General features: G+C 36.0%; 2 protein-coding genes across 3 annotated transcripts in view; one reads left to right on the top strand and one right to left on the bottom strand.

Annotated features, from left to right (window-relative positions):
- Positions 1 to 25,071, bottom strand: part of LOC121727862 (flotillin-2) — a 235,204-nt gene that overhangs the window by 178,074 nt on the left and 32,059 nt on the right. The gene's annotated exons all lie outside the window — the stretch shown is intronic.
- On the top strand, positions 2,780 to 16,604 carry LOC121727858 (glucose dehydrogenase [FAD, quinone]-like). Of its 2 annotated transcripts, none has more exons than XM_042115894.1 (2): positions 2,780 to 3,041; positions 13,931 to 16,604. In XM_042115894.1, the coding sequence occupies exon 2, from the start codon at positions 13,931 to 13,933 to the stop codon at positions 15,797 to 15,799; it is 1,869 nt and encodes a 622-aa protein (XP_041971828.1). In that variant the 5' UTR covers positions 2,780 to 3,041; the 3' UTR covers positions 15,800 to 16,604. The 2 variants fall into 2 exon arrangements, with proteins under 2 accessions (XP_041971828.1, XP_041971829.1); XM_042115895.1 differs by lacking the exon at positions 2,780 to 3,041 and adding an exon at positions 9,392 to 9,429.

Here is a 25,071-nt window from a genome sequence, read left to right as displayed (position 1 = left end):
AAGAGTATAATTCATATCTATAGGCTTGTCACTCAAAAATCTGTCATCTTTCCTAGTATGTGTGTTGTAGTGTGTGTAATGTTTTATTTGTTAAAAAAATGTATGATAAAAGCATAATTTCAAAATAATATTAGCTCGATGCACTCCTTCACCATATAAACTATAACTGTGCAAAATTTAATTCATCTACGTTTCCCCATTTTTCGTCAAAAGGGATACAAAGTTTTTCGCTTGCGTATTAATATATAGATTTTTGCCGCGGTAAAGGTCGGAACGGTACCTTCAGTTTATCTCCGCAGTGTTTCTATACTTTCGCATTTCTACTGTGGCCATGCTAAGGCTGCTGCAATCCTGCTAGATAAAGGTCGTCTTAAGTTCGGATATTCATCTATTGTATTACTTATGGTCAGTTTCGCAGGTTAAGGCTTTTTGTCACAAGTTTATCAATTCGACAGTACTGTTGAACGTTACATTTTAAGATTAATCGATGTTGCATAACACGCATAATATTATGGAATCAAGTGCATACAAAATGTATCATAATAAGAATAACGCACAAGTTGTGTACAAATTAGCGAGCTCAGTCTCCGACTTGACTTTGATACGTTATCAATTTTAACACGTCCGCTTGATCATTAAAACATAAGTCCCAAAAAAAATATACCGACGAACATATAACTTCCTCCTTTTTGGAAGTCGGTTAAAAAACAAACTACCGGCTTCCGACTTCCTTACATAACAAATACCTAAATATTTAAAAAATCCATTCACATTAACGCATTTTTTTCTAAATCGCTTTTAAAGTTATTATTTATTTTACGCAATAAATATTTTTCCTTGAGACTGTTATTTAAAGCATTGAATCCGACATTCAGTTTGGAAGTCGAAGATGGACCTCAGAAAACTTTAGGAACCCTTAAATTCACTCGCTGCGAATTATTTGCGCATTTTTGTATACATTTTTTTGGACATACTAACACTAACTAATGAAATAACACTAAATATTATTATTGCGTATAATATAAGTAATAGCTAGTTATTTTTTTTTAAGTTCATATATGTGGATAATGTTAGGTAAATCAAGCGTTAAAAACAGCTCTTCGTGCCCAATGTCATTTCGAGTTGTGTTTGTGCGCTTAGTTTATGGCAATAAATAATATAATTTAAAAATCTGTTCAGCGCATAATGAGCTCAACATTCTCATCTTCAAAATGCGCAGATTAGTTTTTTCTAATTATGTTTCATTTTCTTAATTAAGCGACCACAGTTTCATCAAAATTACCTATCTGTTTTTATCTCTTAATAAACGGGTTATTTCATAAAAACTATGCGTCGTAAGTATGTAATAATTAGATTATTTTGATGCCAAGAGTAGTAAAGCAATTAATATAGAAAAAATCACCTAAATCGCCTTACTCCAACAATAATAATAATCTGTAAGGCCCACTTGCGCCAGACTGGGTTAAAACGCTTAACTCTGAGTTAAATTATACTTCGAATTTAAATTCACATCATGTCTTGCAACACCAAGAGTTAGGAGTTAACCTCGAGTTAATTTTTTAAATTTTTAACCCACCGATGTCGGAGGGTTAAATCAACTAACTCTGGGTTAGTAATATCAAAACTGAGATTTTTCGGTTATGACTTATGTACTTTGTTGTGTTCAGTAATAGGTACCGATTTTATTTTGTGTTTAACCATGATAAATGATCAGTGGTTGTTATCTGATGATGATGAAGAAATTATCGAATACATTAGTTCGGACTCGTATTACAGAAGGATTATAGAACGGACCGATCTGTTTAGGGTCCCGTATTTACTCACAAAGAGACAAAGATTTCCATCGAAGATTTCGCCTAGAAAAAGAAACTGTTCTCTTTTTATTAAATAAAATTGAAAATAATTGCAATATACAAATGAGCATAAAAAGTAATTCCCTACCAAAGTTTAATAATAATATCATTGGATTAGTGCGTCTTTAGTGAACTCCTTTATAAATAGGTAGACTAGATAAATATTGGACACAAGTGTTTCTTCCCAATTTTTATTATTTTCCGCTTAATTTATTTGCACAAAATATCACAATTCACAACACAATATAATATAGTGGAAAAAGTGCACGCAAATATTGTTTTATTAGTGTTCAACATGCATTTCCACCAAGAACCAACGGTACAATCAATTACATATATTAAAGAAAAAAGTTAAAAAAAAAAGGTCAGCACTTGTAGCTAATACTCGTATTACGAGAGGTAGTAATTCTTTACTTGCTAGTTAAGAAAATACAATTTTTCAAACGTGACGGGACCGGAGTAATCATAAACCTCGTACGATTTGGGAATTTCTGGTAATTTGCGGCCAAACCTAATTGACTATCATATTAAACCAAAACAACAAGGACAATCGAGAAATAAGGTTATTTAATATTGTTGTACGCGTCTGATAAATGATCAAAGCAAATATAAAGTAGAAAACGTTTCTCACCTTTAACTTCAAAACGTACCTACTTGGAAAATAGTGTATATGTAAGGTACTTATTACATAAAGTTGCTTTCTTGTCAACCTTAACAAAATGCGTAGGCATTTTCCTTGAAATCGTATCCGAAATCCGAATTTCGATACATTATCACTGCAAATCGCGCAGTCGCACTGCGTTCTCGTCGCGTGTTTACACAATAAAACAATACAATCGTCAAAAATGCGGTGCATTTAATTTGTTTTCGATGAAGATGTTTATCGAAGAACATCACGTGTGCAACGAGGTGGAACTTTTGACATTTTTTTCTTCGCAAATCGTCGACTTCCCTCAGCGGTGGCCGGTGAGTGTGAGTCAGTCCTCCTCGCGGTCTCGAGCATCCACAACAATTAAGAATCGATGGGCGACAATAGCCGCCTTCAACTTATATAACTTGACTTTATTACACCGGCACCAGTTCTATTTGGAATGCAGATCCTCCGCACGGCTCCGCGTGCGAAAACTTTGCTCATACGTTGTGTGATAGTGATCGTGTTTAACATAATATATTACACCACCTGAGAACGTAAGTAATTGTGATTATCCGAAAATCGAATTGTTTTTTAAATTAAAACATCAAGTGTTATTAATTAAAACATGGCTAAACATTTTAACGTGATCCGTCCATGGACCATGATGTATCAGAACGGTTTATATGTATGTTGAAAATTGTTTCGACAAAAAAAATATCGACAAAACCTTATTATTAAATATTTATCACATGATAAATATTTTTATTCGTCTGCATCCTAAATAAACCGGAGAAAATCGAAAAATAATCTGAGGTTTGGAAGCGCTAAAGGAATTTATTTTTGATTGATTTTTATTAAAAATACTGAGATCAAAACATACATTAAACAAAAATAAAATACAATCAAATAAACCTTGCAGGTACGAGTAGGATACACGAAGATTGTCTGGGCTAAGAATGTGTGTTTAAAAAATCTACCTGACATTATCTATACTAATATTATAAAGAGGTAAACTTTGTTTGTTTGTTTGTTTGTTTGTTTAATTGTAACGAATAGGCTAAAAACTACTGGACCGATTTTAATAATTCTTTCACCATTCGAAAGCTACATTATTTACGAGTAACATAGGCTACTTTTTATTTTGGAAAATATAGGGTTCCGTAAGATATTTCAGTTTTTCGGAAACAACCAGAAAATTTACTAATTTTGCGTACGCTGCCTAAACTATAAAAGATAGAACCATACAATGTTGTAAGTAAATGTAGATCTTATAAATATCTACAAAAATATCCGCGACACACTATACCTATCTATGTCAAGTGAGGCACAACAACCATATTTTTATTTAAAAATCTAGATTTTTTTTGACTACATTTAAATGCATTTATTTTACTCATGATAATAATCCTTATCAAAATAAATTATTTCATCTCAAAGTACAGTTTATGTGGACAATATTTGGTCTTTGAATGATTAAAATTGGACGTTTGGTTTAGAAGTTATGGCGAAATTAAAATATTGCGATTTACGCCCGTTTCGAAGTGGGCGCTACCAAGGCGGGGGTGCGCCCGCGGGAGGGGAGTTTAGATCTATGAGTATTGACTATTGAGTAGTAATGTATCTATCAGTAGTATCGACGGAGAGCTGACGACCAAATCAGTTATGTTACATGTAGCTTCACCTGTGTTAAAACTCCGTTAGCTACTTCCCTGAACAACCCTTTCTGATAATCTGCGTGCTGGCAGGCCGTGGGCGGTGGGTGTGGGAGTAGTGGGGTGGGGAAAAAAAATGTAGGTTCAGCTGTGTTAAAACTCCGTTAGCTACTTCCCTGAACAACCCTTTCTGATAATCTGCGTGCTGGCAGGCCGTGGGCGGTGGGTGTGGGAGTAGTGGGGTGGGGAAAAAAAGAAAAAAATGTAGGTTCAGCTGTATTAAGACTCCGTTAGCTACTTCCCTGAACAACCCTTTCTGATAATCTGCACGCAGCACGCAGATTATCAGAAAGGGTTGTTCAGGGAAGTAGCTAACGGAGTTTTAACACAGCTGAAGCTACATGAGTCATGAGTCATGACTGATTTGGTCATCAGCTCTTAGTCGGGTAGTAGTAGTAGGTCTATGAGTAAACAAACAAACAAAGTTTACCTCTTTATAATATTGGTTTAGATTAAAAACTCATTTATTCAGTTATTGACATTGGCTATATATTTTTTACCCGTGCGAAGCCGGGGCGGGTCGCTAGTTAATTATAAACAAAAAGTGCCAAAAACTCGTTTTATAGCAATTAGCAACGACAGACACATGATTCACATAACTTTATATTAAAATATTACAATACATAACATAATCTTAGCCTGCCAACAGACTGCCATACAAATAATTCATAGTAAGTAATAATAGGTATAATAGGTACTAGTTTGAACAATAATACTACAGAACAAAACAAAAAGACGTTGTCTTTACCAATAAGACACCTCAATGATAGTGATGTTCGGTAAGTAAAAAATATTGAACAACACAACAGTATAATATTGAACAACACAACAGTATAATATTGAACAACACAACAGTATAATATTGAACAACACAACAGTATAATATTGAACAACACAACAGTATAATATTTCCAATTGGTAAGCGTTATCTATTTGAGGTAAGACAAACATTAATTACACAAAACTCTGTCATTTTATAATAATTACGATAAAATACTAGATTAAATTAATTACTTAACTGTATTGGGTCATTTGCGTGTGATCATAATTCAATTTGCCTTTATGTCGTTCACACTTGAAGAGAAACTCCCTACCCAAATCAGCTGGCTCAAACACAGAGACACTACTAATCGCCTTAAAAGGCGAAATATCCTGGACTTAGACACACTGGATTAAGATCCAAAATAATCAATATAGAGATGTGCCCAATGGGGAACAATCTCCGCCTGCCACAATTCGTTAAACTCATCTGCTCATAGTCTGATAGACTGATCGCATGATTTTGGAGGAAAAAAAAATAGTATTAATTAAATAAAAAATAGTATTAACAACTTTAACAATGAAATAATAATTAAATTCGATTAAAATATAAATGTAATCGGTACACTCCTTACTCGCTCGATGTATGGGAGTTTTAACTTTAAAGTTATCACATGAAATAAGGTGTGCTCCTTTCCTGCGAGGAACGTCGAGACGCTTAAATCAGTGCTACTATGTGTTCAACGGTAATGCTAAAAATTACCACCTTCAAGTATTAAAGCCTAAGAGTCAATAATTATATACGAATACTAGCTGTTGTCCGCGACTTCTTCCGCGTCAACATAGTACTTATATGTAATACTAATAACAAAGATGGATAGTCCGTCAACAAATATGAAAAAAGTAAAATATAACCTCCTCCTTTTTGGAAGTAGGTTAAAAAGTAGCCTAAGTTACACCTTACTACATCAGCTATCTACCCAAAAAAGTCCCGGCAAAATAGTTCCAGCCGTTTCAGAGATTAGCCGGAACAAATAGACAGACAGACATACAGACAAAAATTGTAAAAAATGTTTTTTTGGTGTATGTACCGTATATAGATTCATATGCATATAGTAAAAAACGGTTCTTTCAATATTACAAACAAAAACTTCAATTTTATTTATATGTATAGATGTATAGATGTATGGATGATAATCGACTCAGAACTCAGAAGTATTTACGTTAAACTAATTACGTTAACTAACCTTTAAAACTAATGAAGCCTCAAAGAAGAAATATAAAGGAGATAGAGAATGAGTGCTATGCTAAGTACAGAAAAGTTATTATGTGACTTGAAAAGAAAAGAAAAAAAAACTTAAAAAAAGAAATGAAATCCCATCAAAACACGAAATGTAAAAGGAGCCAAGCAAAATATTGCATAGCCATTCAATACTTTTGTCGTAAAAAGCTTTCAGATCACATTCAAGCCAAGCCTTCAACTTATTTTGTAATTTAAATCAACATTCAGTAATCGTATCAATAGATATTTTTTATTTTTTTTATGAAATAAGGGAGCAAACGAGCAAACGGGTCACCTGATGGAAAGCAACTTCCGTCGCCCATGGACACTCGCAGCATCAGAAGAGCTGCAAGTGCGTTGCCGGCCTTTTAAGAGGGAACAGGGTAATAGGGGAGGGTAAGGATGGGAAGGGAAGGGAATAGGGGAGGGTAGGGAAGGGAATAGGGTAGGGGATTGGGCCTCCGGTAAACTCACTCACTCGGCGAAACACAGCGCAAGCGCTGTTTCACGCCGGTTTTCTGTGAGAACGTGGTATTTATCCGGTCGAGCCGGCCCATTCGTGCCGAAGCATGGCTCTCCCACGTTTCTTTATTATTTTATATATAGTCTAAGCGATAAGTTGAGAACGGCGAAATATAGAGATAAGGGTCATAAAAATACGCGCGATAGCTCATTAGATTCGGGAAGACGTCTAGAAAAATGTATCGGAAGCGTTTATTAGCACACAAAAAATTGCGAAAGTTATAAGCAAATTAGGTTGCCAAAAAAAAGTATTACGTTTTTTATTAAAAACTCCGAAACTATTAACATTTAAGAAGTTTAAAAAAAAGATTCTTAAAGAGGAGGAAATTTCCATAAGAAAACTCCCAGCTCCCGGAATTCTATCTCTATTATTTATAATTCTAATTTAACGCTGAAAGTAAGCCTCGTAGCGCGCGCGGCTTCAAAACCGAGCACGTCACACTGATTATTTTTTTAAAGGTATTAAATATTAATTTAAAAATTTCAAAAACTTATGGTGTATTCCGAACACTTCAAAGAATTTGCTCCCGTTGGAAATTTAACTTCAAGTTAATTTTTCAACAAATTAGACAAATGTTAACTAACGAAATTTTTTTGAACTTCCGTCCTCATTGTATTTTAAATAAAATCTTAAATAATTTTCGTAAAAATGTTTCACTTCGTGGAGCCCTTGATATAAACATACTTAACAAGATCACGCCATAAAAGTTTAAAAAAATTTAATACTTTGTTTATAATAATTTTTTAACTTGAACAAAAAACTAGAAATCCAAGTAATATTGTCAAAAAAAATTTTGTTTCATTTATTATCACGTAAGAATTGTTTTCATATCAATGAAGGACATGTATTAACTAAAAAAAACAATGATGTACAACAAAGTGCACAAAATTGATTTTTTTCGATTTTTTATTGCACCTTTCCAAAAAAAATTTTCTGCACTTTGTTGTACTTACATCGTTGTTTTTGTATTTTTTAGGAGTTTCAGAAAAAGAATATAAAAAAGTTCAGATTTCTTTTATAACAAATTGTTAAGTTAATAAACAATGAAATTGTTGATAAAAAAAATTGTTTTTGTAACCATATTGAGGACGATCAATCATGATTTTTAAGAGGAAAATTTTTTCTAAACTAATAATTTAAACAATTGAAATATTAAAAAAACGATTATAAACAATAAAATATTGTTGTTAAGAAAAAAAATTGTTTCTAAAAATCATAATATTTTCAAGAGAATAAAGGTGAGAATTTTTTTTTTAAAAGCATCGAAATAGTCCATTGGTTTTTAAATTTTTTGCTACCAGGCATTTCGCTCCAAAATCGTCAAAACTTTATCAAATTCTTTAACCCTAATAAATCTAAGCAAGGAAAATCGATCTAGCCAACTATTACAATATACTATCTATATAGAAAAAGAATATGACGTGATACGTCAAAATAAAGTTCGTATTTGTTATATTATACAAACTAATTTCTACATATTTGTGTTGAAATATATTTTTAAAAAATATTTTTCATCGCAGACCTGTTCAATTACATGGCTTTAGCGAAACATTCCAAATGAGATATTTAAAATTTAAATACTTATCAATATTTTTAAAAACTTCCATAAAAGGACGTTGATCTTTGAACATTTTATGACCTTTCTCGAAGAAAGTGTAACGGAGGAAAGAAGCATGATGCGATAACGACCGTTATATACCTACGGGACGATGACGGAAGCCATAGAGCATAGCTTTTATAGACAAGAGGACAAGAGTTACTGAACCTTAGAAACCCATCTCGTCCTACCATCGACTCTACATGTTTGCAAATTCGTTTATCGCACGAAACTTTTTCTATGATAAACACTATCATTCGTTCTTCCTTGGGCTCATAGTACTTATCGCCATACCGATCGGAATCGGGTCAGTATTTTAGTAGGCTTCGTTTCAAGTAGATATTATATAGGCTGTAGGCAGATAGTCAGACAGACACATTCCTTTTTTCTCACAAAACTTGGATTGTGCACTTATTGACTCTATCTATATTTTTGGAACGAAGTTCCTTATCGCGCGTTCGGCGTAAATCTGAAGGCTAGAGAGAACGATATTTGACCTTGATTTGACCTCGACACGTTTTATTAGTACCCGCATGTTAGGGGCAGAGGGCGTTAATAGTAAGTATTTCTGTGTGTGCGTCAACTAGATGGTGTTTTTTAAATAAGCAGCGACGCGTTGTTGGTATTCCTGGGCGTCAATAGATGGCGTTTTTTTTTTGTTTTTTTTTTTAGTATATAATATGTATACTTACAGGTTTTTTTAATATAATAACTTCGTTCCATTCGGGTGTCCCTTGACAAATCTCAATTTTTTATATACTTATCGTAAAATAAGCATTTTAATTTTAACAACGTAATAAAATTAGCATAGTTTAATAATAAAATACACAGCAGTGTGCGGTGACCTATAATAACGAACGTAAAACACAATATAGATAGTTAACAGATAATAATATAATTGCAGCTCATTGCGCTATAACTATTATCATAGTTATATTAACCAATATTTCCTGATTCGAGTTTATCTAAGACCGACAAACCGATAAAATATCATATATGGGTGTAATGAAGCTACTGATATAATTAGAGATAGATATTGCTTTGGATATGACGTCGTCCTGTGAAACACGTAAGCATTTTTTTTCTTTTATTAAATAAGGGGGCAAACGAGCAAACGGGTCACCTGATGGTAAGCAACTATGGTTGCGAGTGTCCATGGGCGATGGTAAACGTCGCCCATGGACACTCGCAACATCAGAAGAGCTGCAGGTGCGTTGCTGGCCTTTTAAGATGGAATACGCTCTTTTCTTGAAGGTTTGCAGGTCGTATAGGTCTGGAAATACTGCTGGTGACAGTTCGTTCCAGAGTTTTACAGTGCAGAAAGTTACGCGAAAAACGCACTGAGGTGATGAGGATGGTATGTTTTTCGGGTGGGACGATAGCGAAAAGTTGCAGGTGGTATAATTCCAAACAATTCCTCAGAGCACTCCCCGTGATACAACCGATAGAGGATGCAGAGTGAAGCTATATCTCGGCGTAATTCCAAGGGGTCCAAGCTGTTTGAAACACTATGGCAGTCAACAATTCGAGCGGCCCTTCGTTGGATACGATCCAGAGGGGGCAGTTGGTATATTGGCGCATCTGCTCAGAGATGAGAGCAATATTCCATATGAGGCCGAACCTGCGCCTTGTAGAGTTGTAGGCGTTGGTCCGGACTGAAGTACTGTCTCGCTCTGTTAAGAACACCAAGCTTCTTCGAGGCTAATTAAGGCATTAACTTATAAGTGCCTTTTGCTTTGTTATCTAATAAGTTTAAGTATTTCGATCCCGGAAGGCGATTGAATTAAATGAAATTGAGATTTATTTAATCATTGTATATTTATCTGATATTTGCCTAACGGAAAACACGATTCACTTATTTTGACTCGATAGTTATATTTTTCGAAATTATGAATATTTCTGGGCTTTTCAACAAAATATATCTGTTACACTTATTGACTTACTATCATTAAATAACTTGCACTACATACTAGAATCACACACTTTATAAAATAATGGGTAAAGGAAATATTAGTAGGTATTGTATTAAATTTTTAAGTAAATATCAAATACAGTTTTGGGACTTACGACCTGTACCTTCGTTCTATAATGCGGGAACCATTGTTACGCGATATTGTTCACTATTAGCTGCAGCGCAAAGCACATTACTCGGGGGCACGATTCATGGAATCATTATATCACGATTGGAGGATAGCGGGGTGTGTAGGGGGGGCTAGCGTGGTGGTGGCACATACATTTGGTCGAGTTTAGATTTTTTGTTTAATGTTTAGATCAAATTGAATTGAAACTAATACGTAATAAAGATAAATTTAAGCCAACTTGGACCTGACTGAACAAAAGTCAGTCCATGCGTTGTGCTTTTTCTAGTAGAAGAGATATTTTTTGCGATTTTATTACCAGACGTTAGCCATAAAATGTAAAAAGAGCCACCTGACCTCATATTGTTATGTTCGAAATGAAACATTAAACGAAAGATAGTAATATTTGCATTAAAATGTTCAATATCGTCCCTTATCTTACAACACCGCCTAAGTCATTTTTACCAACTTTACAGGAGACGAAAAAAAACTGTCTATTTTAAAAATTCTGTGGATTTTTTTTGTCATTACTTAATAAATACTCTAGTTAGCGATTAAGAAATAATTATTTATACTTATTTTGACGATTTACTTTATTTAAACTTTTATTTTATGACTTGAGCTGTGTTGACTGATACTTCATTAGATTTAGGCGGTGTTGTTTGCGGAAATGTTAGGGATTAAGGTATTTAAAGAAGATTTGCAAAGAAAAGCTTTTATTAAATTTTAAGATAATTAACATTTCATGCCGGCTCGACCGGAGAAATACCACGGGCTCAAAGAAAACTGGCGTGAAACAGCGCTTGCGCTGTGTTTTGCCGACTGTCGATAGTCGTATTCTGGGGAGGGCAAAACTGCGCTCAAATCTGCTCGGGGCAAAAGCAAACACACAAAGGCACCCGCCCCCCACTCAATATTGATCTGTAACATCAGGGGATTACACTCCAACCTTAATGCCGTCCATTACCACCTTGAGTCGGCAAAGCTTTGCTCTTTTTAACCGAGACGCAGATATCACCTCTAAGTGACCTTTCCCACCCAGGGTATTATCTCGAGCACTCCTTTCTGCCCACAGCTGGAGTGTGTGTGTATATCAGAGATGATATCAGCTCTCGCCGCCTCAGCAATATTGAAGTCAGGGACCTCTCAACGTTGTGGCTCCGATTTGATTGCGACGACCACCCTCGCGTCTATGCGTGCATCCCATAGTGGTCACCCCGAGACGGACCGACTCTTTTAACACCTCCAAGCTGCTTCAGATTTAGTGCAGCAGCAGATCCCATCCGCAGAGATCATAATACTTGGCGACTTTAACGCCCACCACGCCGAATGGCTCAATTCCAGTAAATTGATCATGCGGGGAGATCTGTCTGTGACTTTGCCCTTGCGAACGGCTTAACACAGCTGCGCCTACGTGAACCCCAGATATCAAAGAGGTCAGAATACTTCCCTGTTGGACCTTCTGCTGACTTCAAATCCTGATCGGATCATTGCCTTATTAGAAGTTCTCTGCCACTTACGACGGTATTGCGACAGCGTGCTGTCAAATACCGTCGTGTGTGGCACTACAAGTTAGCAGACTAGGATGGGATTCGATTGTTTTTTGCATCCTATCCTTGGGGGTACTTGTGCTTCTCGCCGGATGATCCCGACAACACTGCTGTTTCCTAACTCTGTTGCCAATGTGGCGATGCAATGGATAGGGGCCGTCCTCTATAGTGCCGACTAGCGGCAGATTTCGTCCATGGTTTGGTTCATCCTCCAAAAAAGGTTCTCGCTGGAAGGAGTCTGGTCACTGGCCAAAGCTATTGATGGGAATTTATGCAAGTCAACCCTACCATCCCTACTCGTAGGAAAAGGATTGTTGGCCCAAGACACAAAAGACAAAGACGAACCTAGATGACAGAAATCACCGACCATACCGCGATGCACGAGCATCATGTAGGATACAGCCCTCCGTTCCCATGATATCCAAAAGTCGAGTGGGCCTGACGGAATCTTGAAAAAGTGTGCTCCAAAGTTGGCTCCGCTCATAACGCATCTTTTTCGGCTCCCCATTCTTCTGGTATTGTCCCGGCTTCTTGGAAGACAGCCTTGGTGCACCCGATCCCCAAAAAAGTTATAACCTCCGTCTTCTCGAAGATAATAGAATCCATAGTGTATTTCCATTATTAAGTTTCCTAAAAGAAATAAAATACATTTTGAAACACCGCATATATAATAATTAATAATATATAAACAATAAATAAAAAATAGTCAGTAAACACCGCATATGTAAGTGAAGATATTCTATTATCAATTATTTCTATATTATAATACGCGTAAATCAATAAACATTACTTTATTCTATAGCTTACCTCTTAATCTTCTATTAAAACTTCTTGCATAGTCCTTTCAGCGATAAAATTCACATAAAAATTGAATAAACACGGAGCACGAAGTATTTTCGCGCGAAATGTATGACAGATTAACGACTTGTGCGGTGTTGCGAGGCCAACCGACTTGAGCGCTGATACTATTTTTTGAATTACGGCTTCTAATTGGCTGAAATCTATAGCATGTGTCCAATAGTTCGACGCGCAATGCACAGCTCTATCGAATGGCATTAAAATGTAAAAACCGCCAATTTTCGACTTGAGCGATGTTGTTAGCTAAGGGACGATATGTCGGTAGCTGTTGCAAGTTTTTGTTTAGATCGTAGAGTATTTTAACTGGGAAATACGATCTCCAAAATTCCCTGAGAAACCGCATGTTTTAGGGTTGGTCCCCTTACTTAACGAGTAGGTACTTTTACAAAAATTTAAAACAAAAAAAAAACAGGATCCTGTTTTTAGCTACGAATATTTCAGAACGTCAGCCGAGAGCATCAGAATGTTACTAAACGTGTACCTACAAGTGCAAGATCCGAAAACCGCCGACATTGAAAGCTTGACATTGACATTAATGCCTTTCTGGTACATTAACATGTCACGTATATGGTACATTTTTATGTTTCCCACTTTGGTACCCAACTTTGGAACAACAAAAGTGATTTTTGCAACTTTATTGCACCAAATCAACTATTATATAAAATATTAAAATTCTGGCGTATTGAACAGCTAATAAGACGCACTGACACATTGAACCATTCATTTCTTTAAATTAAAACAAATATAAATTATTAGCCAATAGCATCGAGGGAAAAAAATATATAATTTTATGTATTTTTTTCCCTCGATATATTTTATTTACCTATCTAATTTTAGGGTCTTATAATAACTAAGTAAAATATAATAGTCCTAACGATTTACGTCATATAGCTACACAATAATCTTGAAAGTTTTTTCTTTTTAGCAAATTTTCATGGACAACGAAAAAAAATACTTAAATTATCCAATTCAATTTACACACAATAGAATTTATTTGCATTCTTTAATTACCTCCTTAAAAATGTTCTACATTGTAGCAACGAAATTAACAAGTTTTTTTTAAACGTGTACGTATTTTTTGCAGATGTTAAAACGACCTCGCCCGTCGGCTCACTTCGTGGTGTGGATGCTGCTAGTTTACCCGATCGGGTCGCAATATGCCAATCCGATGTCATCGCTCCTGCAGTTCCTGCAGGAAGGAGCAAATCAAATGGACAGCGAACCGCTCGATCAGAACACACTTCTGAGCGAATATGACTTTATAATCGTGGGAGCGGGAACGGCCGGCTGCGTGCTCGCCAACCGCCTGACAGAAGTGAGGAAATGGAAGGTGCTGCTGTTGGAGGCCGGCACCAACGAAAACTTCTTAATGGACATTCCGATACTCGCTAACTACTTGCAAGTGACCCCGGCCAATTGGAAGTACAAAACGAAACCGTCGGACAAATATTGCGCGGGCTTCGAAAACAAGCAGTGCAACTGGCCGCGAGGCAAAGTCATCGGTGGCTCGAGCGTCCTAAACTACATGATCTACACGAGAGGAGCGGCAAACGACTACGACAACTGGGAGGCCATGGGAAACAAAGGGTGGGGCTGGGATGAAGTTCTCCCGTACTTTAAGAAAATAGAGAAGTTCAATATACCGGCATTCGACAACAAAGAATATCACGGGCAGGAGGGGTTTTTGAACGTAGAATATGCGCCTTACCGGACGACCAAAGCAAAATCTTGGATCAAAGGGGCGCAGGAAATGGGCTTCAAATACAACGACTACAATGGGAAAAATCCTGCGGGTATATCGTTCCTGCAGTTGTCGATGAAAAACGGTACCAGACACAGTTCCAGTCGAGCGTACTTACATCCTATAGCGAAAAGAAATAATTTGCACGTCAGCAAACTGAGTTACGTTACCAAACTTTTATTTGATGAAACTAATTCTAAGGTCATCGGCGTCGAAATAGAAAAACGTGGAATTAAGTTCAAAATTTTAGCCAAAAAGGAGGTCATTTTGTCGGCAGGAGCTATCAACTCCCCGCAATTGTTAATGTTATCCGGAATAGGTCCAAAAGAACATCTAAAATCATTGAACATTCCAGTCGTGAAAGATTTAAAAGTAGGGTACAATCTTATGGATCATATAGCAGCCGGTGGTGTTCAGTTCCTTGTGCAACAGCAAAATGTGAAAATTACGTTTGGCTATATGATGAGTCATTTAGATTTAGTATTCAAATGGATGCAAACGCACAAAGGACCATTATCGATTCCCGGAGGCTGCGAAGCTCTCATTTTCATGAATTTAGCTGACAAGTTCAATGTCACCGCTTGGCCGGACATGGAGTTGCTATTCATAACCGGCGGTCTAAACTCGGATCCACTGTTACCTGTTAACTTCGGATTTGATGACAAACTTTATTCAGCGACCTATGCGCCTTTGGGTGAAAAAGAAGCGTTTATGATTTTCCCCATGTTAATGCGACCGAAATCTAAAGGAAGGGTTATGTTACAAAGTAAAGACCCCAAAGCACATCCAGTCTTAATACCGAATTATTTCGAGGACCCCGAAGATTTGCAAAAGATCGTGGAAGGCATCAAAGTAGCAATCGAAATCTCGAGGCAACCGGGTATGAAAAAAATAGGTGCAAAAATATATGACGTCCCAATAAAAGATTGTTTGAAATACGGTCCTTTCGGAAGCGATGCTTATTTTGCTTGTCAAGCTCAAATGTTTACTTTTACAATTTATCACCAAAGCGGGACATGTAAAATGGGTCCCGAAGAAGATCCTACGGCGGTCGTAGATAGCCGTTTGAGAGTCCACGGTATATCAAACCTACGAGTGATCGATGCAAGTATAATGCCTGAAATCGTGTCAGGTCACACGAATGCTCCGACATTCATGATAGCAGAAAAGGGTGCAGACATGATAAAGAGTGATTGGAAAGAAAGAAAATAACGTTATGCGACGGAATAACTTATGTATTCTTTTAGCGTATCTTTGTGACTTGGGCACCTGGTGTGTCGTCGTGAATTGTCGTCAACCCACCTTATATCCTAATTCATAAATCGTTCAATAGCGAGTCCATGCTTGTAATTATGAGGTTTGGGGTGTATGATGTGAATTGAAGAGAAACAGAAACTGTACTAAACAGTTGTCTAGCGATATTTTTAAAGTAGTTCCTATTTACACCTAGCAAATGTAATACGAAGGCAAAGTTTGGCGTTCACCATGTCACCACCAGCGTCTTCATTAGTACCCGTATGAATTGCATGATTGCGCAATATTTCAAGACCTCGCAGCGGAGGTTCCGGCAGATGGAGTAAGCGTACCTAGCATAATTAGGTAACGGAACGTTTAGAACTAATTACATTGTCTAGATTTCGTAATTAAAAATTAATTAATTCAAACTAATTCTAAATTTCGAAATAGCTAAGGACATCTACATTGAAATTGACTTTGCCGATTCGTAATGTCAAAGCGTGACTGTGATTTAAGTCAACAGCTTGCGATATGCTTGTACCATTTTGCATTTTGCATAGACAGTCGATATTTTACTGTGACCATAATAAGTTTACTGAAGACTTTAAAAATTGGTAATTTCATGATTTTCGATTAATGAGTGAGGCATGCAAATCTATGCAAAAGAAATATATGCGTATCACAAACTGTTACTTTCTGATGATATAAAGTAATTTTATGCTACATCTAGTATTAATTTAGTAGATAATATTTATTTTAAAAATATAAAGAAGGGTATTATAATTTTAAAATATAGGTTAAAGTGTATAATAATTCAAAATATAGTTGTAAAAACTTTGTATCTTTGTTTAATTTTTTTCCTACATTTGAACCAAAATAATTTAATTACAAAATAAAAATAACGACAAAATAATATTAAAACACCGGCAGTGGTAAAACATCTTTATTGCAATAAATTATTATTTAATTAATTATAATAGCGGTTTTCAAACTATTTTGGTTCCGCCACCAAAAAAAGTTTGAAAACCGCTGACCCAAAGTATTATCATTTTGTATTAACGAGTTAGACCATTGATGTTTTGAATACTTTCACGATCAGGGTTACTTTCAATTACTATTATTATTAGCTTACAATACATGTACTTACTATCAGAGAAAATGATTCATTGGCAGATGGCGGACGTACGTAATTCGGTCGTGTTTGAGGTCGTGTTATATCAAACCCAGCCGACAGATTATGACCAACATTGAATTGACACAAAGGTCGTAAGTGCCTATAAATTAATTTCTTCGATGGTACATATCAATAGTAAATAATAGTCATAAATTAACGATTAATAAGAACTTATTCATTTACAAGTTCCTCATTTACTAGTTATTCCTTTTGACACATTATGTAGTAGTTGCAAGAATAAAGGAGTTCTCCAGTAATAGAATATAGACTTAGCTAGATTGATTAAAAAATTGTAAATACAATATATAGTAATAATACAATATATAGTTCTAACTTCTCAGTAAAAGATATAGATAATAATAGGAACTAAAAAATGCCACATTCGATTTGAATTCTAACCAGGACGAATACTACTACATGCGTCACTACCTACTTATCAATTCCAGATGTAGCTCACCAATATAGACTTGTTTGTCTGTTTTTAATTTACGGTGTTCAGGTAATAATAATTTTTTATTTGAGCCACATAAAATACAATCAAAATCTTGGCTGTTAACTGTTTGATACCAAAATGTTTCCGTTAGATTTTAGTATGTTAATTCATAATGTTTTATTTGCAAAACATTCTCTAAACGACAGGAAGATTTCGCTGCAAATAGAATTAAATTATAAGAATAAACAATTAAATAATATTGGCATGCACTGACAATAATTTTATATTTTTTATAATTTTATACGTGGGAGAGCCATGCTTCGGCACGAATGGGCCGGCTCGACCGGATAAATACCACGTTCTCACAGAAAACCGGTGTGAAACAGCGCTTGCGCTGTGTTTCGCCGAGTGAGTGAGTTTACCGGAGGCCCAATCCCCTTTCCTACCCTCCCCTATTCCCTTCCTTTCCCTACCCTCCCCTATTACCCTATTCCCTCTTAAAAGGCCGGCAACGCACATGCAGCTCTTCTGATGCTGCGAGTGTCCATGGGCGACGGAAGTTGCTTTCCATCAGGTGACCCGTTTGCTCGTTTGCCCCCTTATTTCATTTAAAAAAAAATGCGTTAGATCATGCGAGTATACTGCGTAGCACTGCTGTCTACGCCGTAGACGTCGTAGACTTGCTACGGTCTCCGTCTACGAAATATTTTGAAATGCTAATAAAGCAGTAGATATACATAGTATAATTTTTTATAGAGTCAATAGTCAGCCTTCTTTTTTAATTATTTGTTTTTTTGTACTCCACAAGTAAATTTATAATAATAAAAAACAACGCCTGAATTATTTAACATAGCAAAATATTGGAGAAGCGTAAATAGATCTTGAATGTTCTTGTTGCTGAATAATAAATACATATAAAACTCAAAGGTGACTGACTGATTGACATAGTGATCTATCAACGCGCAAATTTGGCATGCAGGTAGATGTTATGACGTAGGCATCCGCTAAGAAAGGATTTTGATAAATTCCAACCCCAAAGGGTTCAAATAGGGGATGAAAGTTTGTATATAATAATACTTCTTAACGCGAGCGAAGCCGCGGGAAAAAGCTCGTAATCAATATTTTGTACGAACTAGTATAAAGACATTCGAAAGGGAAGAACATTTTTTTAGGGTTCCGTACCCAAATGGTTAAAACGGAACCCTATTACTGAGACTTCGATGTCAGTCCGTCTGTCCGTCTGTCTCCAGGCTGTAACTCAAGAACGGTAATAGCTAGAGAGTTGAAATTTTTACAGATTATGTATTTCTGTTGTCGCTATATAACAACAAATACTAAAAAGAAAATAAATTAAATATTTAAGGGAACATTTTTTGCTCGGTATCAATGATGACACCAGGCAGGTAGGCACTTGAAATGTACACAAAATACTCAGCTGTATTTATACTTTAATAATTAATAATAAAATTTATATACATCATCATCATACACATGTATGTACTGTCAGAGAAGTTGATTCCTAGGCAGATCTACGTAGTTTGGTCGGGTTACGTCAAACCCAGCCAGATCACACTAATTAACATTGTAGGTATTGACATGATCCCACCAAATAACGTTGGTCTGTCAACTACCTACCTAAGAATAAATTTCCTTGATGGTACAGTAAAGCCCCTGTAAAATTTTTATAGCAAGCACTTTTTAAACAAAATATGAAACATTACATATTTTCAAGAATTTATTCACTACAAATGAATACATATTATTGTCAAGAAATTACCAAATTATACTTTCATAGTAAGATGAATGTGTAATTGATAAATAAGTAAAAATCCTTAACATTCTTCTAACAACAAAATGAACAATATGAAATATTTAGACAATAACCATTTCAAGACACTTACAAATAGTTTACGGCGCACATTTGTTAATCTGGATTAAAGTTAACCCTGTTTTAAATATTGTGCACGAAGCAAGTAAATAATATCATTATGTTTGACCCAAGGTAAATTTGGGCATATATTTGCCCAAGTGGGCTTTATTATGTTTTGTTGACAGCCTACGGAATATTAAGTACTAAATAATAATAATAATAATATCTACGGACGCTTCACACCACGTCAGTCTGGCCCCGTGCTAAGTACCTAAAGGACTTGTGTTACAGGTACCAGACAACGGAAATATATCTAATACTTTTATACTAATACGGAAATATATATTTAAGATTTTTATTACATCATACACATATTTAATACACATCCAGACCCGGGAACATTTGCAACTGCATAACACAATGGTGTTATGCAGTTCCTTACAAAAATTTGTTAGCAATCACTCAAACCAGATGTAATCAAATATTTAAGGTCACTAAAATATTAACAAATGATTGATAATAATATTCACCTTGAGTACATATTCAAAGTTGAATAATTCTTTGTCCACTAACCCCGGCTATTCCTCAAACCACTACAATACGAGTACGTGAGATGCAAGAGAGCATAATCTATGTAATTTTATGTAACAGATGTAAATGCAGTACAATAATAATACCTACTTAATTATTATTATTTTTTTATGAAATATGCCCCCTGCAAACGAGCAAACGGGTCACCTGATGGAAAGCAACTTCCGTCGCCCATGGACACTCGCAGCATCAGAAGAGCTGCAGGTGCGTTGCCGGCCTTTTAATAGGGAATAGGGTCATAGGGGAGGGTAGGGATGGGAAGGGAAGGGAACAGGGGAGGGTAGGGAAGGGAATAGGGTAGGGGATTGGGCCTCCGGTTATATTGTTATTACAACAATTTACACCTTGTTTATACTCGTACTCGTACAAGGTGTACATTCCGCCTCAATAATTATACTACGAGTAACGACATAATATTACAGGTCTCATGGTGAAATTCAGTACTTAATACGGAAAAATTACATAATATAGTTCTAAAAATTGTTTGACCATTCTGCTAAAAGTGCTAGGAGTTAGGACATCTTTGATTTCCCATAAAATTAAAGATTATGTATGTAAATTTTAATATATAAAATAATGTTAAACGTTACACGTTACAAGAGTGTTCACACTCTTGTAAACGTTTTATAATAGTTGGGGAGGGGAAGAGGGGATTTCGGGCCAAGCTCGAGCGTGTCAGATTAAGCTTTTATAGGCTTCCGACATATTGTGTCTATAGTTTGTGCGTTTTATGATGATATGCGTGACACATTATAATTGACAATAGTAGGGAAGTTACATAACAAAAATTAAACGATAGATTAAAAATATCGAATCACTTCGTAAAGGAATTGCAATCGAAACTATCGATTTCGTAGTGACATTTCAGTGGTGCCGGCGATTTAAGATGGCCGCCATTTTTTATCGATTTGATTTCGATTCAACAGAGTCAATCTCTATTGACATAAGTTCCTTTTCATGCATATGACATTTTTCAAATATTTTCGTAACAATAATTTTATACTCCTATTTCACAGTTAATATTTATAATTTTTATTAATAAGTTAGCATTTGGCATCTTTTCATTTTTATTAATTTACAATTATTATTATACATTTGTTTTTGTAGATGAAATATAATTTATTACATTTTGATTTTTTTGTTTTCTTGTAAAAAAAACCCGTAGCAAGGAACATGAAAACTGTCACCCATATCATCTTAGAACGCACAAACTATAGTCATCATGGTATAGAAATCAGATTTCTCACGTGGTGGGTTATTTTTTTTAAATATTGAAATGTCATCGGATCTGTCAGATTAAGATAGGGGATGTTTAGTATACCCCAAAGAAGCTTTCATATAAAGCACTGACGATTCAAAGGTTAGGTATAAACTATAAAGGACATTTTATAATAAAATAAAGCTTCAATTTTTCCTAAGGTTCGCAGATATTTTATTTTGCACTAAACTAAATAATTTAGTCCTTGTTGTCTAAAATATATTTATAATTATTAATTAACCTAAATAAGCAATTTTCTGAATATATTTTCTTTTTCAAAACTTTAAAATGGCTGCAGTTTCTGAACCCACCGCTAAAATAAAAAACGCTCTTATTACTTATTTTTATCAGTTTTACCTATTATCTAAAAACCTACTAGGTCTCCATGACGCTCGAGTGACTACAAAAATAGCACCCTATCCTCCCCTACTATAAGTATAATAATTAACCGTTAAAGCGACGCCTTGACAATTTGGCTGCAGCGATATCGATTTTTCTCAGCAATGACTAAAAGTTCATTGTCAATATTCATCATGTATTTGTCTTTGAATTACCCATAGCATTTAAACACGATTGGTCAACTTTTATAACACGGAAAAATAAACCAAAAAGACCTCTGTAAAAAAGGGATTCCAATTTTTCCAACAGAGGAGAGTGATTTAAGCTTCCATTTGTACATGATAGATTGGTTCAAGCATACACTTTAATTTGCCCATAGCTTATATGAAATATAATATATAATTATGGTTTTTAAATTACGCGACATTAATTAACCATTTTGTCGCTTACGCCTTCTTGCTGTTCCATTGTTTGTTTTCGGCCTCTCATAGACAACAAGCAATCTAAAACAAATCCAACACGGTTTTTAAAAGCTTTTATTTAACTTGCTTTGTATGTATGTAAGTATGTATGTTCGGGTGAAATTTCGGAACTCAATTTTGAAGTAGATATATTAAACCGATTGAGCTGAAATTTTGCATGCACGTTTAGTTTGGATGACAATGCACGATATTGTATTTGACATCACTCTAAATCCAATATGGCCGACCATCCAAGATTACGAAATAGTTACTTTCTATGTAGTCCTACAATATGGATATTAAATGAATGGGCTTTTTGAGAGTAACTCGAAAACGAATGCAATGTCATTCTACATCCAATATGGCGGCTCATCCAAGATAGAAGAATAGTTATTTTAATGCACTTCTGCAATATGGGTACCAAATGAAAGGGTTCATTGAGAGTAACTCGAAAACGAATGTAATGTCATTCTACATCCAATATGGCGGCTCATTCAAGATACGGGAATAATTATTTTTAATGCACTTTTGCAATATGGGTATCAAATAAAAGGGCTCTTTAAGAGTAAATTTAAAAGTCATAGTATCGTGTCATGTCGTTCCGTGTCGTTTCGTGCCGTGTCGTGTCGTGCCGTTTCGTGCCGTGCCGTGCCGTGACGTGTCGGGTCGTGACGTGTCGGGTGACGGGTCGTGTCGGGTCGTGTTGTATCGTGTCGCGTCGTGACGTGACGTGACGTGACGTGGCGTGACGTGACGTGACGTGACGTGACGTGACGTGTCGTGTCGTGCCGTGCCGTGCCGTGCCGTGTCGTGTCGTGACGTGTCGTGTCATGTCGTGTCGGATTGGGTCGTATCGGGTCGTGTCGTGTCGTGTCGTGTCTTTTTGGCTAATAACTAAAATACGATGCGTAGTAGCATAAATGTCCTACAATGAAAAAAAAACTTATTAAATTCTCTATAATTTTGATTCAACACTTTTTCCGAATTCTCATCCTTTTTCGAACTACACGCTCAGAAAAAGTGAAAATAAAAAGTGTTTTATTTTTAAATATTACTTTCTAATTTTGTTTGAATAGTAGCTTTACCGCTTCTATGCTTCGTTCAGTAAGTAAGAGGCCTGTAAGCACATCCCCCCATTCCCTCATTACACCCCTTAACGCGGCAACGCACCAGTAGCACCCCTGATGTTGCAGACGACGCAAGGCATTACGGTAACCAGCTTCCATCAGTTGGAACATAGACTAACTGTTAGCCTGCTCAGTTAAATGTATAAAAAAACATTCGGGAATGGGCTGACCCCTCAAGAGTGGGGGTGGAAAATGTAGGTAATTTCTTGACGCCAAGGACAATAGGCGACCAGCGCCTGAGGCTTCACTAAAACAATAAAATATTTTGTCACTGTACCAGGGATTGTAGCAGCGGCTAATGTAGATGCCTGAGAGCAATTCCGAAACTTCCAGCGCGTTAAAAAAACGGATGAGAATTTCGAAAAACTATATAGAATCATAGTTATAGAGAATTGAATAAGCTTTTATTTCGTTATAGAACTTTATTGCCACAACGCATCGTTTTCAAGGTATTAGCCAAAAACTAAAAATTGAGATTTGTCACCCTCCCTTCCCTCCGGCTCACCTCCTAGACGTCAGGACTTTTAGTATGTTTTGTCCCTAATCACCCTGAATAAGTTCCAGTAGAAATCGCTTAGGCCTCACGCACTCAACGACTACAAATAATTAATAAATAAATCACAAAATCACAAGCTTTTATTACTATCTCTAAATCAACTTCTATATGAAACAGTCAATATAGAGGTAAACCAATATTGTCAATATTGAAGTTTTGAAATAATTTTAATATTCATTGTAGCATAAAGAAAATTTTGAACAAAATTAATTACTGAGAGTCGAGATTAAGATTATAAACCTTCGGCTTCGGCTTCGGCCGAAGGTTGTGGCGATTGCCGATTAATCGGCTTCGGCTTCGGCCTTCGGTCGGACACTACCTACTGCATGTTTTTTTTCTTTGTATAGAAGCATTTTATTTTTATTTTTTTTTATGAAATAAGGGGGCAAACGAGCAAACGGGTCACCTGATGGAAAGCAACTTCCGTCGCCCATGGACACTCGCAGCATCAGAAGAGCTGAGGGTGCGTTGCCGGCCTTTTAAGAGGGAATAGGGTAATAGGGGAGGGTAGGGAAGGGAAGGGAAGGGAATAGGGGAGGATAGGGAAGGGAATAGGGTAGGGGATTGGGCCTCCGGTAAACTCACTCACTCGGCGAAACACAGCGCAAGCGCTGTTTCACGCCGGTTTTCTGTGAGAACGTGGTATTTCTCCGGTCGAGCCGGCCCATTCGTGCCGAAGCATGGCTCTCCCACGTAAACCTAACTTCCTGACGCTATAACTCCAGAACGCACGAACCGATTTCCACGGTTTTGCATTCATTGCAAAGGTTTCGGGCTCCGTGAGGTTTATAGAAAAAAAAAATGCAGAAAAAACTTCAAGAGAAAAATTATAAATGTCTGTTCCAAAGTCCACGCGGACGGAGTCGCGGGCAACAGCTCGTATTTCATAAAAACATGTACATTTAAAATATGTGAGCCCCAGGGACTCTCATATATAAGGTGTTTACGTAAGTACATTTCACCTAGTGAATTCATGGTTAATAAAACATTATTTTTACTTTCGTTTATATATTCGCGGTCTAAAACCTAATCGGTGAGGAAGATGTAGAGCCACAACGCATTTCAGTGTTATAAAATTTCCATTGCTATTAGCAAAAAGCAATCGCGTTTTTAAAATTAATCATTCAGCGGATTTTTTGTTACAAAAAAGTGTCTGACTACAGCCTGTATGATGATTTTTGAATCATCGTACAGTTTATCTGCTGTATGGGTAGAGGTTTTTGTAAATTAGGATGTACAAAAAAAAAACAGCCAAGTGCGAGCTCGCGCACGAAGAGTTCGGTACAATGGAGAATGTTACCTAATTTTGATTATTAGCAGTCCACATTCTCTGTCAAAAATAAAGAATATTAGTGAAAGAATTACTTGGATACGTTAATTTGTTTCCGATTTATAAGCAAAATAATCACTAATTTAATTTTAAGCCTAAAGTTATAAAG

This window comes from Aricia agestis, chromosome 6 (assembly GCF_905147365.1).
Source record: "Aricia agestis chromosome 6, ilAriAges1.1, whole genome shotgun sequence".
In the NCBI taxonomy this organism is placed as follows: domain Eukaryota; kingdom Metazoa; phylum Arthropoda; class Insecta; order Lepidoptera; family Lycaenidae; genus Aricia; species Aricia agestis.
This window is presented reverse-complemented; position numbering and strand designations above follow the sequence as displayed.